The sequence below is a fragment of the Chaetura pelagica genome, unplaced genomic scaffold, assembly GCF_000747805.2.
Source record: "Chaetura pelagica isolate M959 unplaced genomic scaffold, ChaPel_1.0 scaffold200, whole genome shotgun sequence".
NCBI classification, from domain to species: Eukaryota; Metazoa; Chordata; class Aves; order Apodiformes; family Apodidae; genus Chaetura; species Chaetura pelagica.
The window spans coordinates 1162705-1184775 of record NW_009951949.1 but is presented as its reverse complement, the minus strand read 5'-3'; the positions used below and the strand labels follow the sequence as shown (position 1 = coordinate 1184775).

Sequence of the window (22071 nt, the reverse complement as noted above, 5' to 3'; positions counted from 1 at the left end):
CCTGCTGAATTTGTCCACTTTCCTCTGAGTACAGCCATGTCATGAAACAAGTCATGCATAGTGCTGCTCATTTCCAGTCCCTAATGGCAGTGTTATTCTTTTTTGCTGCATAACCTCAAGTTCTCCTTTTCTCATTGTAGTCTCAATCATATGAGTAACACTTGTTTCAAGTGCCCTGTTCTTGGAAGCTGGCAAAACACTTTCTGAAGGTCATGTGTGTTCTGTAAAGTAAACATAGCTGAGGAAATCTGAAGGGGTTTCAAGATTACTTGGAGGATTCAATTAATTTGAATAAAAGCTTTCTAATTTGCTTGTCAGACAGAACATTTTTTCAGACAAGTCACGAAATTGTCTTTCTTAGAGGTTTGATAAAAGAAACTTTTGCTATATTCTAGTAATCAGGCTTCAAAATAACAGTCTATGAAAATGTGCAGGGGGGATTGGTTATTTGGCAGGCTCAGTGTGATGAGAAATGTAGTGACAGTAATAGGAATGGATGTAGTATGATGATAGTACCATGAAACCAGGGAAGGCTGACTTCAGTTCTATTTCTGTTTTCTTAAAACAGCATGAGAAGTAGTAAGACTTGAAGATATTTCAGATTCTCCCTCATGTCTCAGCCTTGCTTTTTCAGTAAGACTTCAAAACTTTTTTTGTAATGGTTACTCTTTGCTTTTACTGCAGTGAAGCTGTATTAAGAAAGTCACAGGAATTATAAAAAATTACATTCCAGTCTTGATCTCTAAAAGGCTGGGGAAGTGATTTATCAGGTATTCCAGTCATGTTAACAGAGCTGCTGCAAAATGGAACTGAAGATAATCATATGTACTTCACCCTAGGCTCATCTGCTCTGAAGCATGACTCTAGCCTGCAGCCACTCACCAATGATCACATTTAGAGTAAAGCTGACTTGCACACTTACTTTGGCAGTCAATGGGAGAGATCGAATTTAAAGGTTTCAAATTTAGACTGACATGGTTTGTCACTTTCAATCCTTTTCGACACCAGCCATGTAAATTAAAACTGTAACCTTTTGGGTAGTTATTTACTGAAGAAATCAGAAAGAAGGTCACAGCACTGAATGGCTGCTTTTCTGCCCCGTGGCTTGTCTGACTTAACTTGCAGGTACTTAAAGTCTGTGTATGTGACTTCTGCCCTCTGAGTTCCCCACCTTTGGCTTCAAGTATAATTAAGAAACAAAAGAAATTAGAATGTGGTTTGATTTGAAAGAATTAAGTGTCAAAGTCCAGAGTCAGTAGCCTCTGTAAAGCATTGGGTGTGGTATTGCATGACTTTTTAATTAGTATTTAGCAGTTTCAATAAAAAGCATGTTTAAACGGATTAATGGGTAACTGATGCACCTAATATTTTATGGTGAATTAACTGACTGTTCTTAGCTGAGCTCTGCAGGAATCTTGCAAGCTTAATGTTTGCATTATTAATACAGTTTTTTCAAACAGAATATAATAAATGGCAGGATGTTTATACTGGGAAAACGGAGTATCTTGGTAAAGTGGGTTTGTCTCTTCATGAGACCTGGGAAGGCTAATCTCACCTGTGCAATGGAAGGTGTGTGGTAGGGCTGGCAGTAGTTCTGGGAATGGCTTGAAAGCCATGTATTGCCAGCTGAGTGTGAGCTCCAAGTGCATCATTAGCTAGAAAATTATTATCTTTATGGCTTTTAGTTAAAGCCATAAGGACATGGAGTAGGGAATTTCATTTTCTTCTGACAGTCTAGATGCAGAGGTCCATGTGCCTTAATCTTTGAGAAGCTCATGGAAAAAGCACAACACTTAGCAAGCTTTAAGATCTCTAGGCCCTTTGCTAGTCTGATTATTTTGTGAAAGTAATCGCTGACTTGTGGTTTGAGTGTCTTGCTACTGTCAGAGGTAAACAAAGGTGCTAAGAAGCCCTTTAAACTGCTAATGAAATGTCTGGCAAAAACACAGCAAATGAAAAAAACTCTACTAAACTCACAGTGCTTTAGCAATGAGTGGTTAACTCTTAAATCAAGTATAAGAACTGGTAGATTTTTCTTCTCTTGACACCTTTGATTCAAAATGAGATACATTTCTGGACATTTAACCTCAACTAAATAGTGAGGCTCTTTACTGAGCTGTCAATGACTTGGAAGACCTGTCATAACTGAGTTGTTGTGACAAGGAGCACATTAAAAGAGTAGCAACTGGAGAGGTGGAGATGTGTTTCTGTTAAGCTGAGAAAGTTATATTTTGAGTGTCTCAATAGCTGTGCAGTGCATGTTTTATTCTTTCTACGTTTCTACTCTAAGCCATTCCTTTGCTTGAACTCAACTTTGTCATATTTATCATTTATTGTTCTTTTGTGTTGTCATTTTTAATCATTTTACCTTATTGTCAAGGTAAAATTAATATGAGACTGGCAAGTTAAATGGATTTCTTTTCTTTTCTAGTTGCTGTTTTGCTGGCTGCCTTTCATTTCTTATTTCTGTGTTCATCAGGCTTTTGGCTTCAGCAGCAACAAAGTTGTAAGGCAGCAAACAAATGTCAGTTTAATTCTTGGAGTTGGTAAAACTTTCCCTCTTTTGGCCTATATAGGACAAAAGTAGTTCTTTCATAAGTCTTTATTTTCTAGGAAGAAGTTCTTGACAAAATAATTGGAAACCTAAAAGATTAGAAATCATTTCAGTAAACCTATTGTTCTTGCACATAATCCAAAAGAAAATTTGTTATAACTGCTGCTGTGCTGATCTTGGTATAATGTGACAGTGAAAATCTGAAGTTGCAAATCCTCTGGGGATTTACTGATTTTCTTTGACTTTATTAATCCATTTGGATTTTACAAAAGGAATAGTCAGTAGAGGAAGGTGCTTTTTTTGTGTGTGTGTATAAGACAATCCAGGAAGAAGTAGATTGCTTCTTTTGCTCTGACACTGCTGCATTCATAGAATGCTTGAAGTCTCTTACTGCCTCTAATTATCCAGTAGCAGTACTCTGGAAAGCAGATGTTTGAAAGCAAAAAAAAAGATATTTTCAGCCAGTTTTTCCTGCTGCTTTGGGATAATAATGATATTTAAAAGATATAGAAATAGAAGGACTGCTTTTAATGCAGGATTCTTCCTTTCATGTGTATCCTTTTCTGGTTACTGATAATGGACAAAAGTGTTTGCTACTGGCTCGTTTTGATCTGTGTCCTAATTAACTAGATGTAGTGAAGCACCAATCCTGATGTCTCTGAGCAGCCCAGATTCTATTTCCCTGAGCTCCTTACCCCTCAGGTACTGAGGATCTGATCTTTTAATTGCCTTTCTCCTGTTATCAAGTGAAAATTATGTGCCCTGTTGTATGCAGACTTGGATGATATAGCTCTATGGGGTAAACCAGTGATGGGGGAAAAAAATCACCCTTTTCTCTTATGAAATCATAGGGTGCTTAAGGTTGGAAGGGACCTGAAAGGTCATCAGGCTCCAGCCTCCCTGCCATGGGCACAGACACCTCACACTAGACCAGGCTGCACCAGCCTCATCCAACCTGGCCTTGAACACCTCGAGGGAAGGGGCTTCCACAGCCTCCCTGGGCAAACTATTCTCAGCACCTCACTACCCTTATGGTGAAGAATTTCTTCCTGGTGTCTAACCTAAATCTCCTCTCTTTCAGTTTAAAACCCCTTGTCCTATCACTGTGCTGTCTGGTGAAAAGCCCCTCCCCAGCTTTCCTGGAGCCCCTTCAGATACTGGAAGGCCACTGTGAGGTCTCCCCAGAGCCTTCTCTTCTGCCCACCTCCAAGCTAATTTTAAATGATAAATTTTAATTGTGAAAAAGTGAAAAGCACTGAGGATCATCATGTCTGCTTGGTTCTTTGATGGCTTTTTGTCATGCTTAACTAGACTCTATCACCCTCCCTGAGTTTGAAAGGAAACGTAGTTTTCTTTTCTTGCCTTCACACAGTTTGAGTACAATGTTCTTGGTGTATTTGTTCAGTCCTGGAAGTCCAGAAAACTGGAGAGATTTATCGTGTTACTGATTACTGGAGTGTTTCAGGACCACTTCCAGCCTACTTTTTTAGGATCAAGAAGTCCTACTCTCAAGGAAGAAGGTAGTGTCAAAGCTGAGTTTTCTGCTTTCCTTACAGGGGTTTCCCAAAGCTTTTTCCATTGGTGGAGGAGCTTCTCACTGTGAAGCAGTTTCTTACTAATATTTGATGCCATTTCTCCATTTAAATCCTGATCTGTACGGAGGAGCTAATCTGTTTCACTTCCTGCTTCACAGCAGTTAGGTTTCAAGGGTACATTAGCTCTAGTTAATACTTGTTGCTTTTCTAGAGATGTTGTTAAATGATAGCCTAGGCTGACTAGTCTGCAAGGTGAAATACAGCATCTTCATACCAGATTTTAAGGCTGGAAAGGACTACTGAGCTCCAGTTTGTCTTGTGTAACACAAATTGTTCTTAAAGATTCTTTTAGCTTATCATATACCTTTGACCTTTTTATTACAGCATGAATCCATGGTCTGGAAAAAATGATTAGGTTTTTATTGGCCTGCTGTATAAAAGCATACGACAGAAGATTTATCATGCTTTTATAACTTACCCTCTGTTCTTCAGATGTTTTTCTGTAGACACTTGAAGTCTCCACAGAAGCCTGTTAGTACCATGTGAAACAAATGTTGGGAATGATGTAAGTGACATAAAACACTTGTGAGGGAATTAATGACCTTCTGAGATTTTTCCAGTCTTATATTTTTCTGTGAATTTGGGGATCTTGGACAATTATGAAGTATTAATATGAGCATACTTTAGAAAGAGCAGAAGTGTTCCACAGTGTGTTTTCCTGTAGAATACCTATAGGGCATCTTCAATATAGTGATACTGAAATATTGAAGGTTTTTTGGATGCTATTTCTGTGTCAGGAAACTCCATTGGATTAGCAGTAAGTCAGAAATATTAGATAAATCACTGTGCAGTTTTTAATTTTGTGCAGAGCTTTTTCTGAGGGGCTTTGTTGACTGTTTGGAGTTATTGAAAACATTCCACAGCCTGTGTTTACAGCCTGACAGCAGTGTCCTGCAGCTGTAGTGCTGATGCCAGGTCAGCCTGGGCTCCCTGGGGATACAGGGCTGTCGGGAGCTTCACCAGGTAACTCTTGCATTTGCATGTGTTCTGTCTACATCTGAAAACACAGATCCCTCCTGAAAGTCAATATTGGGTTGAGGCTTCAGTGCTTAGGCAATCATTTTCTCAAGATCACTTTTCACCTGGCTTCACTATGTGAATATAAAAAGTTGATGCCCAAGGTTATGAAGGCTTTAATTGGTAACTGGCCTGTTTGAAATTAGCACTGGTTGCATCTTTCTACTCTGACATCCCGTTGGTATTTGTCTTTACTGCTTGTACCTGGATCACAAGCTTGGGCTTAAATATAGACTGAATGATGCAGCTGTAATAGAACTACCTTATCTTTGGACACAGGGTTTACAAACACAATTGAGATGTGAATGTCACCTGAAATAGCTTTGGCCTGTGCTGTTCTCTTGATGTGTACTTCAACTTGTAAGGCTGTTGTCAGTCAGTCCAACTCCAGAAGCACTGAACAAAGTTTTAAAAGAAATACTATGCTATACATTTAAACTTTAAGCTTGTAGAATATCACATTGTTATTGGCTGCTTAAAAGGAGAGTGCAGGGAAACTACCATAATGTTATGTATGAATAATTTGTTCACAGATGCACTTACAGATTTTACAATGAAATAACAGGCCTTGTTTGGAACACTAATAGTTCATAGTCCTAAGATTCTGTGATAGTTCAATATAAGGCTAATTAAAAATGCTGATGTATGTTTCATTATCACATAAGTGACAAGCAGCTGGCTGTGAGATGATCAGATCTGTGAAGAACTCTAGACAAATAATCCTTTTAAAATTAATGCCTTTGAAAAAAAAATGGATGTGATTTGCTTTCTTACTCAGTAGATCTTATTTTCTGTAGACTTCTGTGATATGCTGAGCATTACGCTAATGTAACTTATTTTCTGCTTCTGAGTAGTTTGTGGGTCCTCAAGGCACTGATCCCTTATTTTTCCCACTGTCCTCAAAGCAGTGATCAAAGCTTTCAATGGCTGGTTGTCTAGGCTAGAAGGCAACTTGTGATGAGGGATTGCATGAAGATGGTGCTGAGAAATTAGCTGCTCTAGGCACTAACTAAAGTATTCAGCTTTCTGGATAACCTCGTGCATGGACTTCCTGCTGGGGAAGACAGTAAAATGAAAAGAAAATTAATCTGAAGTACTTTTCTTTCTCATTTGGATGAAGTAGGATGTAAAGCTATAGGTTTCATGCTGTACAGTTCTTTTGGAATCCTTTGCTTAAGTTGATATTGAGGTATTGGAGTAATATACAACTAAAGTGCAAACCTGTAGTTTGTAGTGAGTCAATTTTTCATGGTAACTATTCATTGTTCATAAGGCTACAACAGGTGCTAATCATGTAGTTGTCTTACCAGCATTGGTAGGAAGTATTTTTAGGCACCTCATTTGAATGTTTTGGTGCTGTCATCAAAGCAGAGATTCGAAGCTTTTCTGCAGTCATCTGAGAAGATCTGAGAGTAGAGAATACAGAGAGCAAACATAGCCCCTTTATTTAGATCCAGCACCTTAAAACATGGCTCTGCATACTTGTCAGTAATGAATGCCAAGCTGTGTTGTAATAAAACAAGTGTTAGAGAATTATTTTCCCTTCATTTTATTGATGACTAATTGCTATTTGAGCTGCATCAATTATAGTTAATCACGTTTTAGTAATAACCTCTCTTCACCTTATGATATTTCATCCTTAAGACAGTTATCCTGACATGGGAGAAGTTTTTACAAGTAACTGAAATACTAACAGAATAGTGAATTTAATTTAAAGCTAGGCCACAAAATGAGGAAATAAGAGCAAATGGTCCCTTCAGAAAAATAGATTAAAGAGAATAGATGTTCCTGGATGCTTACACAGTTAATCCCTTGCTTCTTGTCAAGAGGTACTGCCAATAGGTAGGATGCAAGGATAAAATAAAAGCTGTATTAATGTAAAAAAGCTTCATTCTCAGCTCTTTCTGGGAATTTAGTGTTATGTTAATATTTTTAAGGTAGAGCTATGATAAATTGGAAAAGTAACCTGTTGAATTAGTTGTGTGTTTCATAAGGGGATACTATAAAAGAGCAATTCTGGGAATGTAGTTCAGTGAAGATTCATTGTAGCATTTCTGGTATTCTGCTCTGTGGAACACTGACAATTGAGTCTTTAAACCCTCATGTCAAATTTGGTAAGAGGTGTTTGTGCCTATATTTCTCCTGATGGCTTGAGAAAGAGTTTGACTTCTCCCTTGTTAAATGTTCTTTCCAGATTTATTACTAATATTTTTATTTTCACTTGTTAAGTACCTTAATTTCTGGCATTTATGTGAAGTAGCACATTCCAGTATTTTGGTGGTTATTCTGTTTGTAAGTAGGTAAGTAATTCCTGCACTTGCTGTAAAATAAATGATTCAAGAAGGGGAAGTGAGATTTGAAACTCAATATACAAATGAACCATTCTTTAGGAAGGTGTATTCGTGGGACCATAAGGGTACCCATTATGTCTGTGTTGGTATTTTGTTCTTCCCAAATGCACTTTTATGCTTTGCTTATCTCTACTAGCAAGGAGTACTAAAACAATCTACCATATTAAATGGTTGTTGCTGACTCAACTGTCCTTCATCCTTTAGGCACCCAGAATTTCTTAGGCAGCTGCATTTTTTAAATGCCTCCACTTTGTCTGCTACATCTAGAATATAACTCAATGCTATAATTTTGGAAACTGGAACTGTCCTTTCTCATATAGAAGCAATTTAAACATCACTGGACCAAGGAGTAATGGCACTTCAGGTTCTTGGCATTTGCCCTTTTCTTATTGTTTCTTGGCAGATAGAAGTGGTGAAGGAACTTGGATGTATGGGATTATGAAGGTAAGGCAGGGCAGGTGCCTGGGCTTAGTGGAAGCTTCTGCATTTCTCCAATGCTACTCATACCTTAATGTGAGCAGTTCAGCTTTGGTTTTGGTGTCCCAGCTTGAATGTGAGTTGTTCCACACAACTTAAAGATGTCAGCTGCCTTGTGCATGTGATGCTTCCTAGTAGTTGATGATTTCCTGTAAAATCTGTAGGAATGTACTAAAACCTGCTGTTTAAGCTATTAAATATAGGATTTACTGCCACAAGAAAAAGCATAATGCACACTATGCTCACTGGCAAGAAGTAGTAGTGTTGAGTGAAAGCTGAGATTTTGAAATTAGCAGGATTAAAACTAAACCAGTAACATTTCTAAAATTAGGCACAAATACATTAGGTAATGTGTCTTCTGAAACAGCAATAAAACTGAGGCACCCCCTTTTCCACTTCCATATAAGCACTTAAAAAAATAAAATTTAAATTTTAAACTAGATGACTGCAGATTTTTAAATTGTCTTAAAAAATTAAGACAAGTTAGTTCACAATATCTTGACTGAGTAGTTGCATAGAACATCATGCAGGTATTCTCCTCCTTAGAGTTATAATGTAACTGTTGGGGGAAAAAAATGATATTTTTTAATGAAGAAAATACTTTTATAAGCAAATTTAAAAATCTTAAATATACTATTTATTCCAAAGGAACTGTTTATTTTCACTTAAGCTAAACGTAAAGACACTTTCTTTAGATAAATTGTAATTCAGAGATGTTTCCTGTGGCAAGTAGAATAATACCATAAATGCTGCTAAAACAGTGGTATATTTTAACTTGCTTTACAAGGTATGTTTCTTCAAAAGCTTACTGGCCTAAGTTGGTAGTTATTTCAGAGATGTATGCAGGTATAAATTATGAGGATTTGTTTAATCTTTTTCTTAAGTCTGTAAATAAGTAATATTAGGTGAATGCTAGAAATGCTGGTTTAAGGAAAAATCCTTTGACAGCTGCCACAGGAGGTAGAAGATTGCTTTCTTCAGTGAAGGTGCTTTGTGGGATAAGCACATGGTCCTACAGAGATCAGACTCATTGCAGACTTAGATCTTGCTTCTTGCCTGGCGAAACTGATCTGTTGGTAGAGATGTTAGTTCTTTCTCTTGTGAGTTGCAGCTGGAATGAGTCCATAAGCTGGACTTTCAAGGTTTATCACACTTCTAGGGAAGTCTTATCTTGGTCTAAAGTTCCTTGAAGTGATTCAACTGCTTTTATGTTAAGTAGTTTAACAGAATAATATTTAGAAACAATTGAATGTGGTAGCAATCTGCTTAGTTCTGTGTAATTTATATCTTCATACACAGAAAACTTATTTGGATTCACCTATTATGCATATGGAAGGAATAGTAATTAATATTATTCCTCTGCTAGTTAAAAATGAAGTTGGATATGAAGAGGTTTTTACATTCAATTTCAATTGAAGTTCCTACATAAAATTTCCAAATTAATTTTTTTAAAGCTGCACTTTCCCATAGGGCAGTAGATTTTGCAAGCTGCTGTTTTATGTTTTTCCTGCACAAGCTATGTTAGTGCAGCCAAGGACTGTAGTGGATGACAAATATTAGAAGTACTTCCTACAGTAATTGTGTCAAAAGTAGTGTTTTGCCTCTCTTTGGATGGTAGTGGCAGTGGCCTTCTGAAGGATTAGAGTTGTGTTAAAGTAATCCAGAGTGGTGTTCTGGAATTAATCTCCTTTCTTCTACATACACCAACTAACCTCCATGGGGTTGTTTCATACATATGTGGACCAGAATATACAAATGCTGTAGGATCTTTGGGTTGTTACCTTTTTCATATCTATTCTGAAATAATTTTTCAAGTTCTTGAGCTAAATTTTTGTTTTATGGATTAAACTTCAGCCAATTCCCAATGTTATGGGTCTTGATGTTCACCTGTGGTTTCATGTTCTTTCTGTACAAGTTTCTTTTCACACATCTTGTGCATCAATATTTTGTGCTTTGGTAAATAAGGTTGCAGACATGAAGTCTCAGAAATATGAGCAATTTACATCAAAGAAGCAAGGAAACTTGTGTTTGAATCAACAAGCTGAGAAACTTATAAACTTGTATTGAGTCAAAACAGGTAGGTGTGAAAGTTACTCCAGCATTTACTGTTTTCAGTAGTTAATCTTTTATAGGCACTGAAGCAGTATCACAGAATTTATAGATGTTTTCTCAATTTCTGTAGTAAGAGTGAGATTACACTTGTTGGTGATGGTTTTGTTGGATCCTGTGGGTATGACTTTTGTAAGCACTAACAGTGGTGCTGAGTTTCACAGAATTCATGGTGAGAATGCAGATGCAATACAGATACCTGTGATGGCCTCACCTGTTCCTTCCCCAAACACTGAAACATGACCTACATGCTTTTATTGGACAGACATGTATTTTAGACAATGTGGTGTTTTGAGAAGCAGTGAGATGAGATTTGTAACTTTGGAAGGACATATGCACTTCAGTCATACAGACTGGAGTAATGGTGGGGCCATGGAAAGGTGAAAGAATGGACTGCAGTACACCTGGTCTGAGTTTGTCTCTGGCGTGTTTGAGTGCATGTAATTCTGAGGTAACATGAGCTTCTAGTATGCTCTTAGGTAATAATGATTTTCTGAGCCACAGAGAAATATTGAGAAATACTGGGATGGGGTCAGAATTCACCAGAACTAGCACTTTTTAAAAATACCAAAGAGGGGTCAAATTTTTCCTTTAAAAAAACCTTTCAAAACTCTTCTGCAAACCAGCAGAAATCAAACAGGTAGCTTGGTAGAACTTCTACTGGGTAGAGCAGAAGGTTCACTCCTTTCAAAATGCTGGCAATGCTGTTCTAGTGCAGCCCAGGGTGACAGTGGCCTTTGCAAGCACACAGTCCTGAGTACTGTTTGACTTGTTAGGACTCCCAGGTCCTTTTCTGCACAGCTGCTTTCTAGCTGTTTGGTGTCAAGTCCATTTTCAAAAACAGAGTGACCTGTTAATGATATCAGCCAGCTGCCTCATTGCTTGTGGATGTTTCCTGAAATACCTGGTCTAGTGATTATTTCAAATAAATTGTGACTTATTGGTGTGAATTGTTTTATTAGGATTTATTAATTAGATATGACACACTGAATTAACAGTTGCCATAGTGCAAAGTTGAGTCTTCTGTCAGTTGGAATGGGGGGTGTTGGCAAAGCTCTTGAGTTGCTAAAATAGTTTTGTAGAGAAATAGGGGAAGAAACATTACTTTGTCTTACTGATGGGTACTGATGGGTGTAAGTCATGCATATGCTAGGTAAACAGTTGTACACTTGTGTAACTATTGATTATACAAAATATGGGAATGGAAAATACCCTACTAAGGTGTGTTTTGGTAGTATAGTTGTCTTCCAGTATTGCATGTGTTTTGCTTTAATCTGTTGGCAGATATTTAGACTGCACTCTTTTCCAGTGCCCTAAAAAGCTTTAAAAGTGGCATTTAATAGTGATCAATCTGTCTGCTTTAGGGTTAAATAATGGATGTGTTTTAGCTAGTGTTTCGATGTGGCAATAGTATAAAATGTGATATAAGCATGTTAAGAGCTGTGGATCATATCTGTCTTTCAAATGAGATGTGAATTATGCTTTTTCTTGTGAAAGTTGATAAAGGAATCACAAAGTTCGTTGAATAGTGTTATGTACATAATAAGGAATATGGATATGGACCCTTCTTGACAATCACTGAGGTGACAATTTAAATCTTATGTAAGGGCTTCCTGATTGTGTTCATACAGGTGAATGAAACAGATGGAAAAGCTTTTGTAAGGTCATTTAATACAAAATGTCAACCTTATTTTATCTAAGCCCTGTGCCCCAAGTAGGGTAAGATTTGTATGCTGAATTCCCTTCTGAAATAAGTCACAGATTTAAATTTGAAACCTGCATCCAAAATAGCTTTATATCTGTGCTGCCAATTATGTTTGCATGTGCAGCTTTTTAAGGGAATTCCTTTACAATAACTCCTCAATTTTGTTCCTACCATATCACATAAATAACTTAAAGGGCTTCCAGAGCTTTGCCTTTAGGGCTTGGGGGCTACTTGTGCTGTCAAATGGAGCCACAAAAAAGTATTTGCAGAAAGAGTAGTGTTATCTCTAGGCTATTGCTCAATAGGTAAATACAAAAGAGCATGGGTCAATTTTTTGGACACCTTCTCAGAGGAAGTATCATGGAATGCCTGAGGCTTTAAGAAGCCTCTGAAGAGTGGGTCTGCTCAAGCCAGTTGAAGCCAATGTTTTTTCCATCATTTAGGCAGGAAGGTTAGGTGTTCCTGAAGCAGGGAAGAACAGTGAAGCAATTTTTTTCATTCTGATAGGATGCAGCATCCAGGTTTGAAGTACTTGACTGTAGGACATTGAGTACTGTTTTTCCACAGATATTTTGCCTTCGGAATTTATTTCAGTTATGGAGCAAATGAGTTCACATTTTTGCAGGTAGCAGATGCCTGACTGTGCTAATGTGAAAACATTCATGTTAAAATAAATTGTCAACAGTAGGTAAATCGTACAGGAAATTTTAGCACTTTGTCATAAGTTCAGGAGCTCTTTTCACAGTGAAATAAACAGTAACTTTCAGTGGAAAAAGGTGGGTATCTGGAACTGAAGTCTGTTTGTATCTTGCTTTTTCTCTATGCAAGACTGACTAAAGATTTGTTAATATCTTAATGTTACTTTTGACAGTTTCTACTGTGGTACTTCTTACTTTATTGCTGATATTAATCAGTCTGAAGAGATTTTAGTACAGTCATATTTGATGTGATGGTAACTAGCAGTCAGTTTTGAATTGCTTAAATAAAAAGGCCTATTCAAAATATTTGTCATACTGGTGACTGCAAACTATAGTATTTAAACTGTAAAATAGAACTTACAATGCCTGTCAAAACAATTTAAAGATTGGTTTAAGTCTAACAGGAGTATTATTAATTTGAGTATGCTGCATATTGTAGACACTTTAGCACAAACCACTCATTTTATTGTAAATTCAAATCAGTTTCATTGTCAGTTGCTTCTACAAAATGAAGGTGGTGTATAAAAGACAGTTATTCTGAATTCAGCTATTTTAATGTGCATTTGTTGAGGCAAGTTCCTGTTTCTTATGTACAGTTCATGCCCTTAATGTAGTGCTTTTTATGTCAGTTCAGAATTAGGATCTACTGTGAAGGCTAAATTAGTGATTGAAAAAGGCTTTTTGTAAAGAATAAAAATGATGACTGAGGAGGATTGGTGACATTTGCTGAAGTTCATAATGGAGTGGGGATGAGTACAGTAACAGAACATATGCATTAAAAAATGAGAATTTTAATACATTTTTGGCTCAAGTCTTTTAGGCCCGTTCAGGATGGATCTAGATGTAGCTGGTCCACATATTTAACTCCCTTATTTATTTTTTTAGGTTATTTATGGTTTATTTGCTTGATTACATTCATTTTCTAGATTGACTTTTTCATGAAGATACACTAATAAGTATTTGCTCTGGAAAAATCTTGTGAGTGTTATTTGTGCAAGCATTTACTTACTGAAAATGTTTAGTTACTGATCTCCTAGTTGGGGTTTGGTTTTTTTCTGGGTGATTGTGATGCTACATACACTTCAAACTAAGGATTTCTGGATCCATCCCTTGTGAATACGTGTACAGAGAAACTGTTTTAAAGATAACATGGTTGTGTTTGTTTTTTCTTAGACACTCAAAAGCAGGAGGCTAAGTTGACCTCTTCTGTTCAGTGCAAAAATGGAGAGGGTTATCCAGCTTCATACTGACCAAGAGGACATGGGGAGTGAGTTGTAGGTCTTTTAGAGGTTGCATTCAGGACATACATGGATTTATTTAAGAAAGCATTTTGAAGTGTATTCAAGCCTTAGTGTGTACTAATCAGCTGAGAATAATTCTGTTGGGGAGGTACCATTTCAGGTAACTTTTAATTGCCCTATTAATTACTGAGGGAGGAAATAAAGGAGACCAGTGTAAGAGATCTATGATCTGAAGCACAGCTGAGACCATTTTATTATGTCAACAAGATAAAGTTGTCATCATCAAAATTAGAACTATTATTGGTCACATCCTATGAGACTGTACTTTGGATTTAGCAGAAATAGTCATAGAAGGACTGTAAGCATTAAATCAACATCCTGCATAGCAGACTTTCTATGACTTGGCTTTATTGCTAAAGTTCTGCCTGCCAATATTTTTAGAATAGGTGTGTTTATAATGTGCCTTTTCAGATAAAGTATGGATTTTGCCACAATGAACATTTTCAAATAAGTACTATAGAATGCTGGAGAATTTTACATATGGTATAAAATGTTTTAATCAGTACTTGCTGATACTGTCAACTGGAAGGACTGTAGAAGGATTGAAGAAACTGAACCAATAAAGTCCATGTGTTTTCCTCCATTGAGGAAAAATATTTTTGTTTTGAAATGCTGCTACGACTGACTTGGAGTCTCCCTGTTCCTCTAGAAGCTTGTTAAGGCTTGGGTATGTTCTTTAAAGTAGATCTTTATAACATGCAAAATAGTATGTTAAAGTGGGTTTTTTTGTACCATTAATTTTTTCTAATGTGAAAACACAGGGGATGGTATGGTCAGACCCAGATATCCATTCAGCTCAGTGTTGTATTTCCAGCAGTGGTCAATAGCAGAGTTTTTTCAAGAGGTAAAAGGTTGGGGAAAGTGTATAAAGATACTTCCACAGCCTTCAATTTTACTTAAGACCTTTCTGAACTGGAGGAGGTCTGTTTTTTCTAAATCAGCTATGAAGTCTTGAGAACTTACTGAGAAACACTTACTGGGGCATGTTTCAGTAGTAGTATGACAGACTTGGTTGGCTTGGTCTAAATGTTCATGTTTCTATCTCTTAGCTACAAGCTAATAAAATGTGTGTTGTCCAAGTAAAGCAAAATATATAGTTGCTGTTGTATTGTGTTAGTCATTTCTAAAACCTCTTCAGTGGATTTCAGTTAATTATGAGTACTTATGAAGGATAATGTTGTTTTTACAATAATGTGTCCACTTGGATGTGTTTCAGTGTGATCTGCTCTAGGGGTTCCTGCTCTGGCAGGGGATTGGACTAAATGATCTCCAGAGGTCCCTTCCAACCCCTACCATTCTATGATTTTCACTTCCAAAATGAACTCAAAATGTGGTTCTGCCAACTCCTCTTTTCTAAAACCACATTCAATTGTATGTCCTAGAACTTGAGCATAAGATTTTTCACTTTTCTTCCATCTGAAGTAGAAGAAATAAGTATGAAATTATTTGGATTCAATAAGGTATCTGATAAGACTTCTGAATCTAAGGTGAAAATAGTAGAATGCTTCTTAAGGACTTTCAGACACATTTATCTGGTTCCTGTTTCTCCTGATCTTGTGTTTTAGGATTGTTGTGTTAAGGACAATTACAGCAAACATTTATATTTACTTTGAGTCTGACATTTGATCTTACATTGATTATATTGATTTACTATAGACAAGTAGAGCATTACATTGTTCCACATTAAACTTGGGTGTTTATATTGCTTTAGCAGAGGGAGCTGAAATCCTGGCTTTTAGTTCTGCCACAGGAAGATTAATTCTACCTAAAGATTAACGTAGAACAATTTTACTTTTTCATTATCTGATGTATCTAGAAACATTTGGTGAATTAACTGACTAATCATTTCTTAGATCTCTCTACTATGATTAAATGTAAAGAAAATAATCCATGCAGTTATTAATTCCTCCAGTTAAACTCCTGGGCTGTTGTATTAGCTTCATCCTTGGTCTGAGAACATGGGATTTAATCTCTAGCATTACAGGAGGCTTTAATCACATGTTTATTTGCTATTTGTGATCTAGGAAATGTCATAGCTCCATATAGCTAAGCAGACAATGTAATCTAATGATTAGGAGAAGGCAAATCTTCCTTTCCATTTGACCTTGAAAATCTGATTGGATTTCCTGTGATCTGGTATGATTTTTTCCCTAATTATCTGAAATTTGCTATACAGGAGAGATACTGAATGAGCTGTGCAGATTTGGGTAAAATTCTAATTCTATCTTTATTTCATATTAATCTTAGATTTGAGATGAAAGAAATCATAAAAAATGACAAATCTGAGAGGAAATATGGTTTCAATGTAAATTTTTTTAGTAATTCAGTGGACTTGACATTGCTCACTCAAAAGTTAGAGTAAATAAAAAGGTTCTTTAAACTGTTGATGAAAAGTAGCTTTTTGGGGTAGGAAATGAATATATGAGTAATGAATACATTTCTTTTAAAATTTACTTTGCTTCAGGTTGATTTACTAGAGCAAGAATGTTCTTTCTATGGCCTTTAAAAATAGCATTATTCTGTCATATCTAGCATCAATCAAGTTGTTGCAGTCCAGTATTTGAAGGACTTAATTCAAATAACTTATATAGGCTAAAACATTTAGGAAATGTATTGATCTTTTAAGGAATTCATTCAGCTGGCTCACCTGACGAATGTTGCTGAGAGACTGTTAGTACTTTGCTCTTAAGTCTTAAAATAAATTTTAACATGGTTAAGTCCATTTGAGACATCTGAATGCTCCTGAAGCAAAACTCATACTTAGATGTAATACATCCTGGCAATTTCTAAGAATATCCTTAAGCTGTTAATTCATTAATGAATTAAGTTGTGGTTCTAATTTGAAATTCCTTACTACTATAAAAATGAAATGTTAATGAAATGAGTTTCAGGAGCGCAGGGGCATTGCAGTGAATGTCAAGCTGTGCAGCTACACACAACAGTCAAATTTTCAATTTTATCAGTTCATAAAAACATGGTGGGATATGATGTTACAGGTGCTTTTAGCTTGTAAGTTTAGATCACTTCAGGAAAAAGCCCTTCACTGTAATAGTGAGTATAGCTACTGGAAACTAATAAAGATCTCATATCAGACAGGAGTCTGTTCCAGAATAAGCTTAATTTCTAATTTTGAACAGAACCAAAGCATACTTTTCTGATTGTTCTGAAAAATTCTACTCCTAATATTTAGTCAATACTGAATTATGTAATTTAATTTTGTTGTTGCTTCAGTCATAAAGTGGATGCATTTTTGTTACAACTTTAATATTTGGTGTTTCTTGATGTAGAATGTTGCTAGAAAACAGTGTACTTTCTGATCAGGTTTGAGCTTTGAGAATTCATACTGCTAATAGTGTATACCAATTGCAGTGTGAAAAACAAGTGTCATGCTTGTTTTACACTTGAAAAACACACAAACCTCTGACTAGTCTGGATTTCCAAGAGAAATCAAAGAACTTCATCATAACAGACCTTATTAAATCAAGAAGCAGAGGTGTTACAAAGTAGCTCACTTGTATTTGAGAGGTATGATGGTACTACACTCTTGTCTGAAGATAATATTCAGAACCTTTGACTTAAATACCAGACACCTGCTTTCTGAGGGGGAGTATTTGCTCTCTACAAATACCTAAAAGGAGGTTGTAGTGAGGTGGGTGTTGGACTCTTCTCCCAAATGGATAATAAGACTAGATGAAGTGGCCCAGAGTTGCACCAGGGGAGGTTTAGGTTATGTATGAGGAAGAATTTCTTTACCAAAAGAGTGGTCAGGCACTGGAACAGACTGCCCAGGGGGTGAAGGAGCCACCATCCCTGAAGGTATTCAAGACACATGTAGGTGTGGGTACTCCAGGACATGCTCTAGTGGGTGTGGTGGTGTTTTTTTCTGGGCTGATGGTTGGACTCGGTGATCTTAGAGGTCCTTTCCAATCATGATGATTCTGTGATCATGGCCTATAAAATGTCTTCAATTTCAGAACTTCAGTGTAACTTCACATCTATTTAATTGCTCATAATCCTCTAGTCTGTAAAGTGGCATCTATGAGGAATATGTGAATTCCAGTTGTACCTGGATTCAGCTGTTAAAATGTGTTCCTCAGTAGCTGTCAGCATGTTTGCTATAGGCTGAGGGGTTTGGGTTTTTTTCTGAGCATTCTGCAACATAAATGACATTTCAGAGGAAGGTTGCTTTGATAGGCCTCCTCTAGAATGTTTACATTACTAGAATCCATAGGAATTAAAAACTTTCTAAGGATTTAAGATTTGAAAATAGAGCTGGGAAAGGCTTTTCTTTCAAGAAGCCTTCAAGTAGTGTTAGAGTGGTTTGGCTTTCTTGGTTCTTCAGTCACTGAACTTTAACTTGAATAAAACCAATTCTATTTCCTGTTCTGTGCTAGTGAGGTGAAAACCAGCATGGAAGACTGGAGCTTCATTTATTGGGAAAAATATTATCTTCATTTCTGTTGTGGTAAATGGAGATGGACTGGTATTCATTGAGCAAAACTATTTGGGGAGAATTATACTCAAGAATCAGTTTTGTATGTAGTTATGGAATGAGTCATGCAGCCTGTGTTTGAACCTCTGCATCTCATTCCTAATCATCATTGGTTTAAACACAAATCACACCCAGAAATCCGAGATTAATGTGCCTCAATTACATTCTTGAAATTTTGAATGCTTGATTTGACACTTGCTCATAAGTACACTGTAGACAAACACCCTTAAAACTCTGTACTTTGTATATAGTATAATGGATAAAATAGTCAAGTATTAAAGTATAGTTAGGATTTTAATTTAAAAATGAATAAGTGTTTAAGAAGAGTTCTTCCTGCTTAAGCCATATAAAATGTAAATGTATCCTAAGCTAACAGTTAATGGTTACTAATTCAAGGTGCTGATATGAATATGAGTATTAAAGCTTGAAAAAACAAAGCACCATTTAGCCTATTGATCTACGTAACTAATTGTTTGTATTACACATTATGCCATGTATACTATGCCACACAGCATTAGCTTTAAAGCTTTAGATTTATGCTGCCTTTGAAGATCCTCAGCTTTTGGATTGTTGTATTAAACTGAGAAAACAACTCTTTTCTTCTAACAGAAATTGAAAAATTCCAAAAAGGGGAAGGAAAGGAAGAAGAAAAATATATTGATGTAGTCATCAATAAGAATATGAAGTTGGGACAAAAAGTTTTGATTCCAGTAAAACAATTCCCTAAGGTAAGTCTAATTTTCTTATTTGATAAATCTAAGGCCATATAAAAGATATTCCACTAATATCTTTACTAGCTTTTTTAACTGTTAGATTTTCAAAAGTATTAATAATCTCTACTGTTGCTGTTCTGCAGTCTGTTCCATAGAAGTTCTAAGATAGGAATGGTTCTTGTTGGAATTAATGTGTGGGAAAGCAGCCTGGACACACAAATGAACAGCATGTTAAGAAGAGATAATAAATTATTAATTTTCAGGATAGCAGGATCCTCTTCAGAATAACAAATGGAATGAAATATATTTAAGTTGACTCTGATACCAGGCTATGGAACTTGCTTATTACAGGTAGAAGCACAGCTTAAAATGCACCTTTAAAGGAAATCTATGTAAACATTTTCTTCTTATCCTCTTAAGTTTTAGCTGTTGTTAACCTTGCATTAGTTAGACCTGCATTACTAAATTATTCAGTCTATTTTGAAGGGGTATTAACATATTTATATCTTTGACCACCATCATGAATTCTTTGCACTTCTTTACTACAAGGTATTATCCTGCACTAAAATATTGCTCCCCAGAAGCATTCAACATTCAATGGGCTGGGGAAACATTCTCTTTTGGTACCTTTTTAAACGTTAAGGTTAATGTTATGAAAATTAGCATTTTCTCACTTGTTTGAAATAGCTTTTGCTTCCTGCTATGAATTTCAAGAATACTTTTGTTTCTGGTCAAGGAGGAATTTAATTCCTTTATACCTTCCTCCATTTCTCTAGGAAGACTTTTTTTCCCACCCTATCAGTGTTTTTCTCAGTCTGCTGGGTAACTTGAAGGGGTTGGTTTACTGCTGTGAAAAGTTTTGTGAAATACTGTTGCAGTCAATTCAACTTTGCATTACCATTTATGTGGGCACTTTGTTGGAACTCTGATTTAGAAGTAATTTCTTTTTTTTACTGGGGAAAAAACTATTTACAGACAAAGATAAAAACAAGGGAAAGTAAAGGGTAGGGGAAGTTTATATAGTGTTTGTTATATATGTGATATTTTTCCTGTAAATGTTGAGCTGTAGATACTTAAGCTCAAGAGGAAGAAAACCAAATAGGTATTAAAATGGGAAGTGGTGCCACTTGAGAGATTCTTCCACTTCTTTACATAGAACCCTTTCTTTAAAGGGCTAAACACTTAAATTCTTACTCAGGGTAGCTAGTAGTAAAGCCCTTGCCATTTTTTGAATGAGGCAGGTATGCGCTCTCGTGCTCAGTAGTTCTGGTCCATGGAAGTATTCTGACTGCCTGAGCTGAGATTAAGCATGGTATCTGCTTTGGAAATAAACTTGAATTTATATCCAGATAGAGCTTTGTTATCCTGCATGTCTGTTTAGATCCTCCAGGAAACTGCAGGATAGATATGCCATTTGAGGTCTTATGTCTCCACTTGGACTTTCCTCACAGAAAGCAGGATACTGGTATCTGTTCACACAAATCTCCCTCTGCCACAGAAAATAAAATCCTAGGTATTTTCTATTTAGGAATATTTGTACCCCTAAATAGGGGGGCTCAAGGTTTTAGCAATTTCAATTTCATAACATATAAGTGGATATTTATTTTAGAGCTTGCTCATTAAAGAATCTGCACAGACAAAATAATTAAAATTTCTTACTGTAATCTGGGAGGTAAGTATGAATCCAGATTTATTACAGTAACTCTTGAGCTCTGAAAAATACCCACTCTAAATCTCAAGCAGTCACTGCTGTTTAGTATCACTTGTTTACTAGGACTTGTGGCTTTATTTCTGGGATCTAATCTAAATAGATTGTATAAAGTGACATGGCTTCAACATGGCAAACAGCCTTTTCCTGGCATACTGTAGTCTGTAGTGAGTGTCACGAGTGCTAAATGCTCTGTGCACAGGGGAAGAGTCTTTCTGTATCCTAATGTTTTCTCTAAAGACTAATTCTCTTCCTGTTAAGTGCTTTCAGAGGAGGGCTTGGAAGTTAGGGATGCTTTATCAAGTTATTTTGGTGTAGATATTAAATTATTCCAGTTACCTTGGTCTTAGTGAGCTGTGTTTAGAGTTCATGCATTGTATACTCAGATTCTGCAGAATCTAAGCAGAAGGTATTACATGGTGCTTGTTAAACCTAAAATGGTGCTTTACAGCGATGCTTTATGCTTCTTCTTTCCTGTCCATTTATGCAGTTTTCTAGACCATTGTGCCTACAAAATGTAATAGTCCAAGTGTGTCTTTTGTTGAAGGCACCAAATTATAATTTCTGAGAAAAATTAAGATTTGGCTCTGATTATGAGCAATTTGCTCTTTCCTCCTAATCAGGATTGGTGACAAATGCTTCAGAAAAATGGAAATTAAGACTTATATATGGATGAAATCTGCAAAAAAAAAAATTCTGCATGTGAATAATTAAATTTAGAGCAGTTCTATCAAGCTGGCATCTGTTTCTGTATGCCTCTAGACCACACTAATGCTGTTAGCTATTCTGCAAGATCCTGAACAAAGGTACTTTGGTCTTTCAGATCCAGATTTATTACAGTAACTCTTGAGCTCTGAAAAATACCCACTCTAAATCTCAAGCAGTCACTGCTGTTTAGTATCACTTGTTTACTAGGACTTGTGGCTTTATTTCTGGGATCTAATCTAAATAGATTGTATAAAGTGACATGGCTTCAACATGGCAAACAGCCTTTTCCTGGCATACTGTAGTCTGTAGTGAGTGTCACGAGTGCTAAATGCTCTGTGCACAGGGGAAGAGTCTTTCTGTATCCTAATGTTTTCTCTAAAGACTAATTCTCTTCCTGTTAAGTGCTTTCAGAGGAGGGCTTGGAAGTTAGGGATGCTTTATCAAGTTATTTTGGTGTAGATATTAAATTATTCCAGTTACCTTGGTCTTAGTGAGCTGTGTTTAGAGTTCATGCATTGTATACTCAGATTCTGCAGAATCTAAGCAGAAGGTATTACATGGTGCTTGTTAAACCTAAAATGGTGCTTTACAGCGATGCTTTATGCTTCTTCTTTCCTGTCCATTTATGCAGTTTTCTAGACCA

General features: G+C 36.3%; 1 protein-coding gene across 1 annotated transcript in view; it reads left to right on the top strand.

Annotated features, from left to right (window-relative positions):
• KHDRBS3 (KH domain containing, RNA binding, signal transduction associated 3) overlaps positions 1-22071 on the top strand; it is an 84272-nt gene that overhangs the window by 4614 nt on the left and 57587 nt on the right. Inside the window, exon 2 of the mRNA XM_009997728.1 lies at positions 18909-19027. Coding sequence (XP_009996030.1) covers positions 18909-19027 — 119 coding nt within the window. The remainder of the gene's footprint in view (positions 1-18908; positions 19028-22071) is intronic.